This window comes from Manacus vitellinus, unplaced genomic scaffold (genome assembly GCF_001715985.3).
Source record: "Manacus vitellinus isolate BGI_N305 unplaced genomic scaffold, ASM171598v3 scaffold_6_pilon, whole genome shotgun sequence".
NCBI classification, from domain to species: domain Eukaryota; kingdom Metazoa; phylum Chordata; class Aves; order Passeriformes; family Pipridae; genus Manacus; species Manacus vitellinus.
Genome location: NW_021940750.1, coordinates 36,122,485 through 36,138,624, shown reverse-complemented (window position 1 = coordinate 36,138,624; position 16,140 = coordinate 36,122,485). Strand labels below are relative to the sequence as shown.

At 41.5% G+C, this 16,140-nt stretch overlaps 1 protein-coding gene across 2 annotated transcripts in view; it reads left to right on the top strand.

Annotated features, from left to right (window-relative positions):
- Positions 1 to 13,729, top strand: part of BRF1 (BRF1 RNA polymerase III transcription initiation factor subunit) — a 169,632-nt gene extending 155,903 nt beyond the window's left edge. For both annotated transcript variants that reach the window (XM_008934781.4, XM_018082429.3), the window contains exons 16-18: positions 4,716 to 4,767; positions 7,803 to 7,971; positions 10,168 to 13,729. In XM_008934781.4, the coding sequence (XP_008933029.1) occupies positions 4,716 to 4,767; positions 7,803 to 7,971; positions 10,168 to 10,205 (259 nt within the window). In that variant the 3' untranslated portion in view covers positions 10,206 to 13,729. The remainder of the gene's footprint in view (positions 1 to 4,715; positions 4,768 to 7,802; positions 7,972 to 10,167) is intronic.
- The last annotated feature ends 2,411 nt before the right edge of the window (positions 13,730 to 16,140 follow it).

Sequence of the window (16,140 nt, the reverse complement as noted above, 5' to 3'; positions counted from 1 at the left end):
GCTGTGAGCATCAGAGATGTTTTGTCATTGTGCAGAGCATGAAGTCATATTTGGAAATCCGAGGTGGCACAGTGCACTCTTACCCACCACCCCCTGTCCTCTTAGTGTCATGCAGCTGTTCATGGGTGTCACAGCCATGGCCTTGGCCATGTGCCTCCGCTTCCTCTTGAGCAGAGGGAGTGGCTCTTGTGAGCACCTGGCCCTCAGCCGGAAGCAGATGTAGAAAACAGTGGGATCCACAGCTGGATGTGCAAACCTTGAAGTGCTCCAGAGCTGTGGTCATCATTGCAGTCTCTGTTTTGCCCTCTGGAAAAGAGCAGTGGTCCAAGTCCAGGAGGGTCGCCCCTTTGTCCTGACCTATTGGCAGAAGAGTGGGTCGGTATCTTCTGTTGCTGTTGTGTTTCCAAGAAGAGCATTAAATCCTTGCACAGAGGTAATTCCCAGCTTTCCGGTAAGGATAACAATGACGGTACCTAATTAAAGGGCACTCTTAGCCTGGGTAAACATTTATATTAATTTCCTTCTCACACAGATGTCTGGTAAACTGACCTCCTGAGGCAGAACCATCTGGCCTCAGGTGGGAGGAGGATCTCGGCCGTGGTCGAGAACCTGACTGGTCTCTTGCCGAGTCATTTCTCAATGGCTTTTTCTCTTGTGCACATGAAAGGCCTGTGTGGGGATATATAGGTTTCATGGGCAGTTGTCTTGGATGACCTGCATAATTACACTGCAGGCTTGTGGCTCTGGACTCTATTCTATCTCCGCTTTCCATCGTGTATTCTGGGACCATCCGTGTATAAAATTAGTATGGGCGGTAAGCAGCAATAAGATGTTCCCTACTTGGATGGATTAAATTAAAATTCAGTAAGAAACAGAGCTGTGGTTGAGTTTCCAAATTACTTGCAGGATTGCACTGAGGAGATTGTTATGGTATTGTCAAACTTTTTTGTGGGCGAACAGCCTGATGCAAGTGAGGTGGGTTTATTACCTCGCAGTACTCTTTCTGCTTTATGTACTGTGCTGTGTAATCCTTTGTTATTAAATAATAAGCAAAATAAAAGCATTTGTTTGTCACAGCCAGCTTGTTTTTCTGAGAATTTGCTCACTTTGAAAGTTCAGTCTGTGTGATCTCCAGCCCTGTCAGGAGCTATTACATTGAATCTTCTTTTAAATTGTTAAGCTGGAGGACAAATCCAAGTGTTATCGTGCACATCTCGGCTGAGAGCAGAGCAGATTCGGCGGGGAGCAGCCTCTGATGCCTTGTACCGTGCCATTAGTTTTTGTCACAAACATGTCAAGATAATCTGCTTCCAGTGTTATGTGTGTTGGCTGACATGAGCATTAGTAGATCTGCATAATTTTTGAAGTAGTTTGAAGTGTGGATATAACACTTGGGGCTGTGTGAAATCTTTTTTATCCCCCTGTTATGAATCACATTGCTGTTCAGAAAGTTGCTTGTTCTCTTGCTCCCTCCCATAAGGTACTGTATTAATTTGCAAAGTTCATAAGCAAAGTAGCCCAAACTAGAAATCATCATAAATAGTGAACAATGACTGACACACTTGGGAACACCAGGAGCCTCATTACTTCCCAGTCACAACTTTACATTTTAAATAGATGCTGTTGTCATTTCAGCATACATGGAATTGTATCTTAGTGTAAGATATTATTATTTATGGAACTTGGGAACCCTTAATTCAGTCTGGACTTCAGTGGAAGTATCTTTCTTGTGCATGTGTGTTCCTTTGTAGCCTTTTAGAGATGAGCTTGGGTTGTGCACAGTAGAAGTTGGATAAGATACTTCAGTTGCTTGATTTTCAAGGTGCTTTTTTGATAATTAATACGCAAGTCTATCCCAGCCTCAAAATCAGTCATGCTCTTCCACGAGGACACGTTTTTCCACTCTCTGAGGTGCAGCCAGACAGCAGGAGGAGTCCATATCTGTAGCCATGGCAGCCAGTAATTTATTGCTCCATATGGCTGGTGTGGCAGCAGCTGCTCTGGTTTAAGGAGGTCAGGACATCAAGGCTTTTAAGAAACAAAACAACACCCCAAGTATAAAACCTTCCTAAATAGTTTTGTACAGTAAGAGTAGGGCTCTCCACAGACATAAGGAGAGCCAAGGGAGTTATATATTTAGAACTTTTGTAACTATAATTGGAATCAAAGCCATTTTTTCAGTGGGGAAATAAGGTTTTGTCTCTAATATGGTTTTACCTTTTCCCAGTTGCCATGGCTAGTGTTTGTAGGCAGCAGATAGTATGGAGGTGCAGTGAGCTGGGCTGTTCCACCCAGGTGGGGAGTGACCCCTCTAGATCTGCACTGCAGGAGGTGCCAACCATCCGTGGCAGGATCCACCCCTCTGCTTTGGGATGCATTTTGTACTACACTGAGAGAGAAACTGTATTGCTCAAATCAGACAGCAGTGCTGTGTTTGTACTAATGAAGTGAAGATGTACAGGTTGTGAGCAGCTCTCATGGAACAGAAATACAGCTTTAATTTCAGTTTGGGTGTGAGAGTCCCTCACTGCTGAGAAATTGTACAGAAGGGCTCTTGGATTTAGCACTAAAGTTTTTGCAAATAGGCTTTTCATAAGCCTGAATCTTTTTATTTTCATTAGGGGACCATTTTAATTAAAATGAAACTGGAATGTTTACTCTTTGCTTCCTATAGCTGTGATTGTTTTCTTCACTGTGTGAGCACATGTATAATTTGCTCTAAAAGAAACGTCAGCAGTTTCTGATTACTTTGTGAGTCTTACTCAACAGCTTGATTTTAATTGGGGGGAGGAAATATTTTCAGGGTGCTCCAGGGGAGGTCTGATGTCTTTGGGTAGCAGGAGAGTATAGGTGCTATCTTTGGTACAATGTTAATTGCAATAATCACAACTACTGGTTTAAAATAAAAGTCCTTCATTTCTTACCCCTGTTGGATTTTTTTCAGTCATGTCAATGAAATACAACCTGTTTGGTAATTAGAATCCTTCAGCTGTGTAACCTTTTGTCTTTGCTGCATCCATATATTTGTAAGCATCTAAACAGAGTGATTTTTGGAAAACAGTGATTGAAAGTAGTTAGGTAGTCTCAGATTTCTGGAATTAAGGAAGAAATTTTTTATGATGAGAGTGGTGAAACACTGGCACAGGTTGCCCAGAGAGGTGGTGGATGCCCCATCCCTGGAAACACTCAAGGCCAGATTGGATGCGACTCTAAGCAACCTGATCTATTTGAAAATGTCCCTGCTCATTGCAGAGGGTTGGACTAGATGCCCTTTAAAGGTGAATACTCTACAGTTCAGGTTAGATAAAGGAAAGAGAAGCCAGGCAAGTAGGGAGGAGTGCATCCATGCCCTCAAAAACATTCTCTCTAAGCTCAGAAGTCCACTAGGATTTTTAATAGATATTTATGTGGGTCAAGAGCGTTTTTTCTTGACATCTTTGATGATTATGAAATATGACAAGAAGTATCTGTAACAGAATAATGTGTTCTGGATTCTTCAGTGGCACAGCTCCTGAAACATTCCCTTGGCACCTTGAACTGGTTGTGTTGCTGAAATGCCTTTTTGGTCCTGCAGAGTGTTTCAGAGATGACCAGTTTCTGAACCTTTTTGGAGCTTAGCCAATATCTTGTGTCTTCTCCATCAGAGATAATGATCTCAGTCTCCTCTGCTCATTCTCTGGGGTTTCGTTTCCTCCCGCTGATTATTTGAAAATAAATAAATAAGTAAGAAAACAACTGGTTTCTGTGTGTTAACAAGGAGGAATGACTAAGAGAAAAATGAGAGGAAAGTACTGCTTATCATAAAAGACTGTATCTCTGGAGACATAAATTGGTATTCATTAAGTTGTTTGCCTAGACTTAGTTAAAAGACGTGCTTGAGGAGCTGTCTGAGCAGTGTTTCAGTAGAAAGCAAGTCATCCTCTTCGTGACTAGATACATCTAGATGAGGAGGAGAGACCAGAAAGTAACAATAAATGATGGATTGAGAACAGCCTTCATGGCAGTAAGGAGACAACAGACTATGAAATGTTTTTCAGAAGTAATAATATTTAACACTTAGCTGTAAAGGAACACTGATCCATCTTTTCTCCCCAGATATGCAGGTCTTTTTCATATCCAATGCAGAATTTTAAAAAATGTTTATATTCAATTTCTGTTGTTTTCCATTCAAGGTATGCAGGGTCCCCTTGGTTTTGATGATTTCTGTAGCTGGAGGTAAAATTTCACCTGTGGTGATTATGATATCCTCCATGTATAATCTTACTGGTGTCCCCTCTGTATCATCAGATACAGGGAAGCAGTTTCAGAGCAGTGCTAGGCAATCAGAGTGTGGCTCAGTTTTGCCACGTCTCCATTCTTCCAAAAAAATCAGTTTTCTTTTGACTTTTGTAATAAGTGACAAACCCATCTATTTCAAAGACCTTGGAGACAGGCTGGGGCTGCAATTTGAGATGAGGTTTTGCTGCTGTGCTTGTTGACTGGCATCTTTTCTTATTATCTTGAACTGGGGCAGACACTGCCAAGGGAATGTGTGTATTAATTATTGTGGAGTCTGAGGCTCTCCGCTCTTTATCTTAAATCATTAAAAAAGTAATTGTGCAACATAACACTAGCAAAGTGCTTTCACTGTTTGGAGAGTGAATACTCTGTTTCAAACTCTTGGGCATGGTGCAGCTTTTCTGATGTTCCCTGTTTTTTTCTTTCCTTCTTTTCAGATTAAGACCCTTGATTTCAACCCAGCTTGCTAAAAAGGCTGCCACTGAAGAGGTATGTAAAGTCCAGCACTTCTCCCAGTGCAACAGGTTGAGTTTGGAAATTCCTGGAAGCCGTTCTCAGCCTGGCTCTGGTTATGTGGTAGATATGGGTAAAAGAATTGAGAGTCTTGTCTCTCTGATCAGACCAGGAGTTGGTTATTGTGAACACTGTGAAGCTGAGGTTGCCTGTTTTCTAACCCAGATTTGCTCTTATTTATCCATCAGTAGCGTTAGCACAGCCTCATAATGCTTGGTTAGACAGAAAAAGAAACAGAAGACTCCCTGCAAGAATCTAAAAAGGTCCATATCAAATAAATAGGCAGGAGGAGTAGGAGAGGGCAGAGCTTGTGTCTGTTTCTCAGCACTTGGAGTGTCCCCACAGAGAAGGAGGATGACACAAAATGCCACTTTTGTTCAGCCAGACCTGACCCCAGGGGAGGGCTGGGCTTCTGTGGGAGACTAGTAAGAAAAGACAGCTTACCCTCTACAGCATGACTTACTCTTTGCTTTGTTTGTTTGTTGGTTTGTCTCGTTTGAAAATGTAAGAGTGCTGCAGGAAAGTCTGTACTAGTAACTAGTAACTAGTAACTAATCTGTCCACCCCCAGAAACCCTCCTTAGGTGGCTTTGTGCACCTGCATTTTCTCCTGAAGGGACTGTGATTATTATGGGATGGTGACACCAGATAACAACAATAGCTGCTTTCTTTCATTATTATTTTCACCCTGTACAGAGTATTCATAGGCATTTTGTGTACAGTAAACTGTCTATTGTATGCCTAAACATTCAGTATACCAAAAGTATATTTGTCCCTCTTCTTTTCCCCCCTGAACATGTGATACTGACACCTTTCTGAAAGTGAACCAGTTCCCTTGGGTTGTTTAACATCTTTAACAATTGCCCACCTATACTTAAAGCTAAGTGCCAAACTCCAGTCCAGGATGTCTGGAAGTGAATTCAGGAAGTTCTATTTAAAGGTGTTGTTTGACTGCCTTATTTTTAAAATGACTGAAACCCATTGATTTTCAGAAACAGTTTGATATCCTGCCTAGGGAAATACATTTTCACTTCTTATTCTATGCTCATTAGAAAACTCTGCACATTTTTAGAAGTACAGCAGTCTGGAAGTGGACATGATAATTAAAAGAAGGTCACATTTTAATTAGCATGGTGCAATTTTAAAAAATAATGACTCAATTGTATCTCCTTTATATTCACCCACTTTTTCAGAGCAGATGGATACTTTTAAGCATATAAATTGATGTATATTATGATGCTGATTGGTCTCAAACTGTTGTGTCTATTTCTGCTTATACCGAGGTGGACTCAGTTGGATCACTCTAGAGGCAAAGGCAGTGGTAGGAAATATAAACTGGAGGGAAGTTCCTATAAATAATATGATTAATTTGTGCATTAAAAAATCATGAAAACCTGTCTTCGACTGATCCGAATATCTAAATACTTGATTTTCTATTAAAATTAATGGGTGTCTTTTGCCCTATTAATGAGCTATTGGAGCAAACCCTTAGGTGACTTTGAAAAACTCAGGCAGATTCTTTAGGTTGACTGTCATGGTATATGACAAGTTCAGAACAGCTTTGATGTTTGAATAATTAGACTATCAACTTTCTGGTACAGGGATTTTCTCTTATGGTGTATCTCTAAAGTGCCTGGAGTTACAGGGATTCTGGGAGTTACTGCATCCCAAGTAAATACATTTATAAATAAATAAATAAAAATAAATTACAGCACTGAATCAGAACTTGCTGCCAGTGGAACTGAAGAAGATGCAACAGTACATAGTTGTGCACTGTAATTTAAAACCTAAAGCACTGTACGACTTTTCTTGTGGTTGGGACCAGAGAAGTTGGGGTTTTCTGGTCTCCTTTGGACCATTCATTTTTAGAAGCACCTCACCACTGTCCTTCCCAAGGAAGTGGTCCCAGTCTTTCCTAGTAGGGGAGATGACTCTCAGTGCTGGTAACTGCTGACTGGTGACAGGTACTCTCAATATTCCCTTTTCAAAATTCTTAATGTCACAAGCAGCATTAATGGTTAATCTTTAATATTCTTCAAGTTGCCACTAATGGACTGGGTTTTTTTGCCACAGGCTCTAGTGTACAAACCCCAAATAGTCCAAGTACAGAATGGAGGTGAAAAGTGCCCTGTTACAGAGCTGATGGAGATAAAGCTCCTCTGATGTTTCTTCCCTGGATGAGAGAAGGAGGTGGAGCCCTAGACTGAGCACACCATGAAAGTGAGAGCTCCAGAAAGACCAGAGCCTGGGCTGTGCTGGGGCAGACCATGTTGCTGGTTCCTGCCCCATTCCCAGGTCTCTCCTTAGTGAACCAAAGACAATATTACCTTCTCCAAACTCACCTCTATCCCCCTGTGGTGTTGCCCTTTCTCTCCCTCCGTGCTGTGTCCTGCCTCACCTTGGAGCAGCTGGGTCGGTGCACGTACAGAGCGGGTCCCGTCAATGATCGATTCCCAAGTTATTGTTTGGAGATCGTTATTCTGATGAATTTCATAGGTAATGTTACAGGTGCCAGCCTGTATTATCAACTGAGTGCTCTGCCATCACATTAAGTGCTGTCTACGGAGTGCTATTTGTTCCACAGCTCGTTGCGCCGCCAAATAAATCCAACCAGAGCTGTCAAAACTAATACATGTTGGTTTTTTCTGATTTGAAGGGTACATTTTTGCTATCATTAAATTGTCAATAACGTTGTTATTGTGTAATAGGCCTGATGTGAGTTGAGCACACTGAGGAAGAGGTTGTAAGTTTTCCCACAGAGCTCTACTGAGGAGCCTTCGCTCTCGAATTTTGCCTTCCCTTGTGGTTGCAAGAGGATCCTTGTTCTGCTTTTACTGTTGCTGGATATTTCAGTTGCCTGGGTCTGGACTATGTAAAAACTAGATGGTTTTGCCTGACTTTTGTTCAGACTTTCATTAGAACAACTGAACCTCTAGCACTAGACAAAGACTTCCATCTCTCTCGTTGCTGTCATCTGGAAGCTGCTCTATTGCCTTCTCTTGTTTTTTGCAGGTGACGTTTCCAAATGCACAGGCAGAAGCCCCTCCTGTAGAAAAACCAGCAGCTGTGCTCGTGGAGAGTGGCCCAGTAGCTTATAACCCTGATGAAGAGGTGGAGGAGGAAGAGGTAGAAGAAGATGATGACCACTGCATGAGCGCCTTGCAGTTAATGGGAGGAAATGGTGAGCTGGGTTGCTGCCTAAGTTACCATCTCCTGGTGCTGTGGGCTTCGTTCTTGCAGGGCTGAGGACAGACAGGGTTCCCCTGATTGTCCCTGTCCTAGGGCTTCTGCTGCCTTTTCAGCATTGCCCATTCCTGTGGGAAAGCCCCAAATTAGCCTTGTCCAAAACCTGACCTTCTTAGAGACTCCTGAGAAAACTTTGCATCTTGAGCTTCAGGCTAAGAGGGCTTCTCAAGAGCAAACTGAAGTTATGTGTTTTTCAGAATTAGGTTTATTAATGTGGATCTGAGAAGTTATGGGATCAGTAACCCCTCTTTTGGCAGTGTCTGGGGCTGGTTGCCCCCCGAGCTGAGCCACCCTACTTCTGCTGCCTCCTCAGTGGAGGCTGCAGTGATGTCCAGATTGTCCATGAGCCTTGGGGACAGGTCTGTCCAGCTCAAATCCAGCTCGAATAGTCACACTCCATTTCTGGGAAAGTGTTAGGAGGAAGTAGTTGTTCACCAAGTGTAGGAATGGCATTGGTAGCACACAGTGTGCTGTATGGTACACAGATGTGTGCTAATTTCTTTGGGTTACCCAGCAAAGCCTCTCAGTTAATTAGATTTCTTTGCTGGCAGGAAAAGGCAGTATCCTCTCTGCTGTGGTTTTTCCTAGCTGGACACATCCATATTTATCCTTTATTAAAAGCTTCCCCTTAGAAGTTAAGCTTTGAAAATATACAAAATTATTTTTAAAATGAGAGCTGCTAATTATGGGTTGTGAAGACTCAAGATGGGAATAAGTTCCCTACTGAAATGTTATTTGCTGCAAAAATCTTCCCAGCACTATTCAGTCAGCTGCATGGACAATATGTATACACTTCACAAAAGTGTCTGTTGCTTTTAAATTGATTTCTCCACTGGAAAATAATTGCTGAACTGTAGGAGAAACAGTTTGCTGCCTGCATTTATTATTAGAATAATGTTCCCAAGAAAAGGCACCCATGTGGGGGAGGGTGAGTCTATGTTTATTAATAAACCCCCCACAAAAATAGAATAAAGGTCACTGAGCTTTTTTTCTTTGTAAATGTTACTATTTTTAAACCATTCTGAGAACATTCCACTACTCCCTGTCCGATCTGGACAACAGCTGAAAAATCAGAGTCAAAAAATAAAAATAAAAAGGAAAGGAGTATTCCCAGAATTTGAATGCAGGTGTGCAGAGCTTTGTCAGTACAACAAGTAACTCTTTCCAAACTGCTTTCTCCATGGATTTTAGACCTGTCCACCTGGAATAACAGCACAAAATACAGATGGTGAACTTCACCCATTCTACACAAATTATTGTAGATTACACTTAATTTTGCTTCTGAGCATCTGCTTGACTCTTTGGATGAGATGTTGCCCTCTACTGAATTTGGAATGTAAAGGTTAACTTTCCTCAGTGCTCATATGTAATAGTTAGCCATAGGTTTGACTACACAACAGAAAATACCTGGTTTGCTACATTCAGAGGCACACAGAAGAGAACCAGTGCATTAGAAACACACAGACCTGCCTTCTGACACACAATGCACAGTCTTTGCACTCAGCATTGTTTAAGAAAACAAAAGTGGATAAAAAAATCTGGGCAAAATTTTAAGTTGTTTCTCTAGAATTAAGTAGATACGGGAGATCCAAGTCAGATGCATTGGTCAGGATTCGTTCCAGGACTCCTTTGATGTTGATGGGAACTCTGAGCTATCTCTGAACCCTTGCAGTTTCAGTTTATAAATTCATGAATAATATAAACAAACCAGCTTTTTCCTTGGTGCCTATGTCTAGTGAAAAACGTGCCTACTTTGTAAATCTATGCTGCTGCTCATCAGCCACTGTGTGCCAGGTTACTTGTGGCAATCAGGCTTGACTATTTCAGCCTCTCAATTAAACCAAGTATTTCACATATCCATGTGGCAAGTATTCCTAAATGAGCGTCCAGTGACGCATGAGAAGAGATATTTACTGATAGATGCTAAAACAATTTTGTTTCATTGAGGGAAGTACATGCAAGAACTTTTTATTTAGCCCTAGGAAAATAGCTGATATTTAAAATGCTTGCTTAAGATAAAACTTACCATCTAGTTACAAAGAAGGAAAACAACCTTAAAGAAGCAATACTTTCATTGTGTCTTCCATCAGCCTGGAATATTTGCATGTTTATATGCCTTTGTGTGTTTCAGATTATGGCTGTGATATGGATGAGGATGATGGCTACTAGCTCCATATACTTCTAAAGGACATGGACCGTGTCTTGTTCTCAGCAAATCTTTGGTTCTTCAAGCTGTGTGAATAGTGAAAGAAGCTGTCTGTGGTCAGCAAATGTAATCGAACAATCCTTACTTTTGTAAACGCGAATTTAAGGTTGGCATTGACTGGTCAGTTTACATTGACCCATAACCCAGCAATAACCAGTTTGGGTTTGTACTTGAATTTATTTTTATTTTGGTGGATCATAGTTGGAGGATGAAAATTAATGAGAGTAATGTTTCCAGAGAACAAAAGGAAAAAGACTAAACAGACTGTGTGTAAAGCCTGTGTGGCTGAAAGCAACACATCTCTTATGTATGTGGCTGCTTTTAGGCATGCTGCTCAAAGGGAGCAGACTGAAGGACAGAGACAGGTGAAAACAAGAAACCTGCCTGTTGATTATTTGAGTACAGTAGCATTACTTGTCTCATAATGCTACAACTGACAGAAAGAAACGTTTCCAACCTGTATTGTGGATGTGACCCTGTTACTGTATATGGCTCCCTCACCCAATCCTATAAAAAATTAATGACAAGTTATGTATTTGCAGAGCAGTATTGGTTTCTCTGAAAGAGAGTAAATGCTTCTTTATATTAATCAATTCATAGATTTCTTGAAAGATATGACAATAGATGGCAATGTTGGCAGAGAAGAATCATCTTCCACTGTGAGTCCAGTGCGGTTTATGTGGAAGGAGGCAAAAGACCTGGGCGAGGCAAGAAGTGTAGTGAGCAAGCAGGAGATGTGCTCATGTGCTGTTGCTGAGCATCCCTAGGGACAGACAGGTCTTCTTGAGGATGGTATTTCTGTAGGAGAGTCACTCTGGCCATCTCTATGGAGCTGCTCTTGCCTGACTGAGTTAGAGTGAAGGTCTGCTCCCAAGAGCTGCCTGTCTAAAACCAGTCGAAAGAAAGAGAAAGCTGAGCTTTTTAATAAATAAGCTAGCATCTGCTTTGACTGAATTTAATTTAATGTAATTTGCTTAACATTCTGTGGGTAAATTAAAGGTCACCGTGCAGCAGTCTGACTTTCATGGCTCAAATCCCACCCTTGAACAGTCGTTGCTATGTGAATAAAGCTGGAGCTGCAGCCCTGTGTGCCCCGAAATGTCAGCAGTCAGGTCCTTCTCTTACAGATATATCAGTTCTTGCAATGCCATGAGAGCAGGGATTGGGAGTGGAGCCCCTATGGCCAGATCCCACCCTGACCTGCCTTCCCCTGGCACTGCTGGGTCCGAGTCTCATGGCTCTGTGGGAAGTGCAGTGCACTGTGGGTCACGCTCTTGATGACTGCGGCTGCAGGGCCCGAGATGTTTTCCTCTCTCTCCCTTATCTAGTGACAATCATGAAAACTGCAGCGCTGCAGGCTTGTCTTACACTAGAAAAAGATGGTTTTTTATCTTACCAGCATGGTTTCTGTTCAGCTGTGTCTCCTGGTCAGCTCGTCCTTCCTACCCTTTTTGAGAAGCACTCATCACTAGAGCACCATCCATCCTCCTGCTACGGAGAGTGGATCGTGGCAGGAAGAGAAGCTGTCTCAGGAAGCTCTCTAGCTACTTCCACACAGCATGATGATGGTGCTCATACCTGTGGTCATCACCAAAGAGGGGGAGGGCCACACAGCCTTCCATACTTCCATACTTCTCTCCCTCTTGGTAGCATGCTTAAGATGGATCATGTAAGTGGAGCAAGAGCAAGTGCTTTTCTTAGGAGCAGACTTGGTATTATTTGGCTGGTAAATGTAGTTTGGTGGGTTGACTGTATCTGGGAGGAATTTTTGAGCCCTGTACGGGAGTATTTCTGCAATGACTTCTTAAAAACAGAGCTTGGTAACAAAAATGATCTAGTGCGGCTAATGGGAAGAAGAGCTCTTCTGAACCAGATGCCAGTTGCTTAATTTGCAGCACTTCAGTGGAAAGAAAAGATTCCTTGTAATTCTAAGGAGAAAAGGTGGCATTTTCACCAAAAAGCTATAGGTTTTTTTCTGATACTTTATAAATACTGCACAGAAACTGATATTGGGGAGATAAACCTTTCTACCTCTCTTTTATCTACACCATAAAATAAAAATCATGCTATAAGCAGACAGTTTTTTAAAAAGTTGTTTGTTTTATCAAAGTTCATGCTCTGCAGGTCTTTGAGACCGTTGAGTTTGATCATTTGGATTTGAATTAACCTGCCATAGCACTGCTACAAATACCCATACTCTCAGTATATTCTCAAGGCTTGGGTTTTATTCCAAGGTACACAGTATTCTCTATGCAGGAAATAAACATGCATAAATAAACATGTGTATGACTCATGTAGGTCGAGTGCTTTTCTCAAATGCAAGATGTTGGCTCTTAAAGAAACCGCTAAGCTGATTTCTTTGTTGCCAAGGGTCTTCTGGTTTGTTCCCCCAAGGGATACTAAACCTGCTGCCAGTGCAGTGATGTTATTTGAGAGCTGAGAGTCCACCCAAATAACTGCTGCTGGTAAATTTGAATTTCAGTAGTACATTGCGTTTCTGAGAACATTGTTTTGTGCACTGCAAGTAGAGGGTTGCAGTTTTTGAATGCTCTCGCATGATTTGATTAGGAAAGGCTATCAGGTAGTCTGCTAGAAGGGTGCTTGGAGAGCAGGGGAAAAAAAAGACCTACAATTTCATAGCATCTCAGTATTGCTGGTGAAGTTAATGGCATAGTTTCTGTACAGGATTCCTAAGGAAAGGATATTGGATAGGCAGACTTCACGCTGAGCTTCTTAAGCTATAGTGGTTATGTACATTTTTAATTTATTGGTGACTTACCGGGATTTTTATAATGTTCATTCCTTCTTGATTTAACTAAGCTCAGGAAATGTAAACAGATTAGAACATGCTAGTTTCTGTTTTTATAGCTAGTCATTAAAATGTAAAAAGATTAACACTGCATTAACTCTGTTTACTACTGTTGATGTATCTGGACAATTTTGTTGTGTATAAGCCAGCCTGAATTCACTTGGAGTAATTTGGACCCTGCTTTTCTCAGGATTCTGATTATAATGTAAAGAGCTTATAAGGCTCCAGCATTTGTTGTTCTTAGATCGTCTTATTTGAACCCACACAAGCTGTGTATCATCAGGTTTGTTGCATAAAGCATGTCTCTTGCTGCAAGTCTCTTTGCTTGACAGGCAAAACCCTCCAGCTGTTGCATCCAGCTTGTCAGCCATGCAGCCTTTTAACACTCTTGTACTGTGGGAGTAAAAACTGAAATAAGGAAAATAATGGGCTTCTTCACTGTGGTGAGTGCATTTTCAGTGTCTTAATCATCTGTGACATTTCTTTAAAATCACTGTGTTCAGTACAGCAACTTTTAAATGGTGCCAGACAGCCTTGTCTTGAGGGTTAAACATGTTTGTCAAAAAAAGTTCTTGCCATCCTCATGACTTGTTTGTGTTCTTTTGGATTGCATTGAAACTCCAGTTGCAGATGTGTACAGTTAGCACAGTGTTTGCCTAATAAATGTTCTGTTTCTTATTTTTGTGTCGAATCCTTGTATTTGGTTCAGTTAGTGCCAAGGAAATGAAACCTGTTTGATGTAAGCACATGTACCATCCTTACACAACCACACGAGCCATGTTAACCTTTTTTTACTGTAATATATTTGCTGTAAATAAAGAGTAAAACCCTTATGTAGCCCATCTATTTTGATGCTCTCCTGCTAATTTCTGATTTTTCTGTCTTCATTCTCATGAACGTTCAGTTTTTATTGCTGCATGATTGGTTGATAGTGCCCAAAATTTGTCATTCAGAGCTTTCTTTTGTCTCTAAAAAGGAAGACACAACTAATCAGGCAAGTGTTTTTTACAAGATACTGTTCCACTGATAGATGTAGATACTTTCTGTAAAGTGCATAACATTAACGAGGTTATTCCACTAAGCCGTGTAATTAACTGACTGTGGGAACAATATATGATGTGTGTGTTTAGTGGAACTGTTCATGTGCTTGTTTCTGAAAGTTGTATCATGATAACTAAGGTGTGTGCTGAGTTAAAAATCATGTTATTTTATCAACATCTGGTAGCCACAGTTTGGAGACCAAAATCCGCATCTGCCCTTTGTGCACATGGGTGTTTGCTCCTTCTAATTTTTTGTAGAAGGGGAGATACTATTGGATCCTAAGGAGTGTCTCCTGCAGTTTTAGCACATAGTAGGACGATTAACAGTAGTTTTGATAAGGCAGTGTGTGTCATCCAGCATTCCACTGGGTTCCCATAACGTTATCAAGGCACACTTTTGCCCTCATTGACATTGGGATGTTTTTATCTTAACTTCTTTTCAGCTGTTCCAACCCTTTCCACTGGGAATTGGAAACTTCTCCAGCAATGTCCATCACTGATGCTCCTCTCACTGGTAACATCTAAGCTGTTAGAAAGTACTGACCCCTTGGCCTCGTGTTTTCTGCTCTTCCCAAGCTGCACAGCTTTTGGCTTTGTCCTGTAGTTTTTCTCTTCCCTACCACACCAGGCTTTCATAACCAAAACCATTCTGTCCCCCCAGCTGCATTCACCAAATACGGCTCCTTTAATGGTCCCTGAAGTTAAATAACGCTAATAAAGCCAAAATCTTGGCAAGGCTTTATATTAGCTTCATTTGTCACCAGTAGATCATAGCACACTTGGTCTTAGGTTCATGTTTTGTAATGCAGAAAAGGCTGTTACAGCCTTCTACTCCCGTCACATCTGTAAGAAGAGTTACAGGATATTAATCAGTGTTTTTTATGCCCACCCCAAGGCCTGGCAGTGGCCTGGGTGAGTGGTTGTTGTTTAGTAAAAGGAGTTAAGCACACAAGAAAGGAGCCTGGATGATAATTCATGATTTACAGCATAACAAATTTACTTGGTGAGTTCCTTCATCGTAATTGTTTTTTTCTTATGGGGCCTGTTGTGCATTCTCATGGAAATGAGGGAGGCACACACAGTTCATAAAAATGCAAAATGAAATTCCCATCTTGCCATGTGACTCCAGGAGCACAGGATTTAACAACTTCTAGTCTAAACCATACATTTGTTATTGTGTGAGAGGGCAGTAAGTGGCACAGTACTGGGCACTGGGGTGGCAGTCACTGTATATCCATTTCTGTCGCCAAATTGCAACAAGAATGGTTTCTCACTGCTCTTAGTGCTCTTAGTAAAGTTTCTCAGTTCTTCAAAAGCAGGAAAATACAGCAAATTGAAGGAATTTGAACAAAGCAATGAAAAGAAACAGCACCAACACTGTGCTTGCCAGGTAATTTTTCTTCAGTGCTCTCCTGTGGGAAAAATAAAAGGTATTTGTGTGCAGAGACTAAGAGGGGCAAAAGCTGCATCTTGGCAGCAGTAGAGATGAGGCAGCATTCTCCATTTTCCACATAAGAATTATAGACTCCTTCTGTTTCATGGTGTATCCTGCACAATCTTCACCATTTGTAGACTGGTCAGTCCACTGGAGGGTAGGACACCAAGCCAGGTGAGAAAGAGGAGATGGTGAAGTTTCGTTTCTCTTTAGTAAAAAAAAAATGAGATTAATTAATGAGAGTGGGTTTGAGGGCTGTAGTTTGGTGTTGAGGAGAAAAACAAACTGCATTGAGAAAACCAGAAAGATGAGGGAATATTCTTTGTAATGTGTGTTGGACTGTGCAAGAGGCAGTGAGCACAGGAATGGACCAAGGATAATATTAGCATCTGTGGAAACACAGCTGGTCTCACAGCTGCATTAAAAATTGAAGTCTTTGGCCATGGTGGTGTTTCTGACATGCCTTTCCTTTTGTCGGGTCAAGGTGTGATTTCCAACCCTGCCCTGAGATGCTGCTGCCCCAGCTCTGGTTAGTGGATAGAGCATTCCCTGCCCATGGTCTGGGTTTCTCATTTTGTGCAGATGCCTCCTGCCCCCCGCCCATAGCTGCTCAT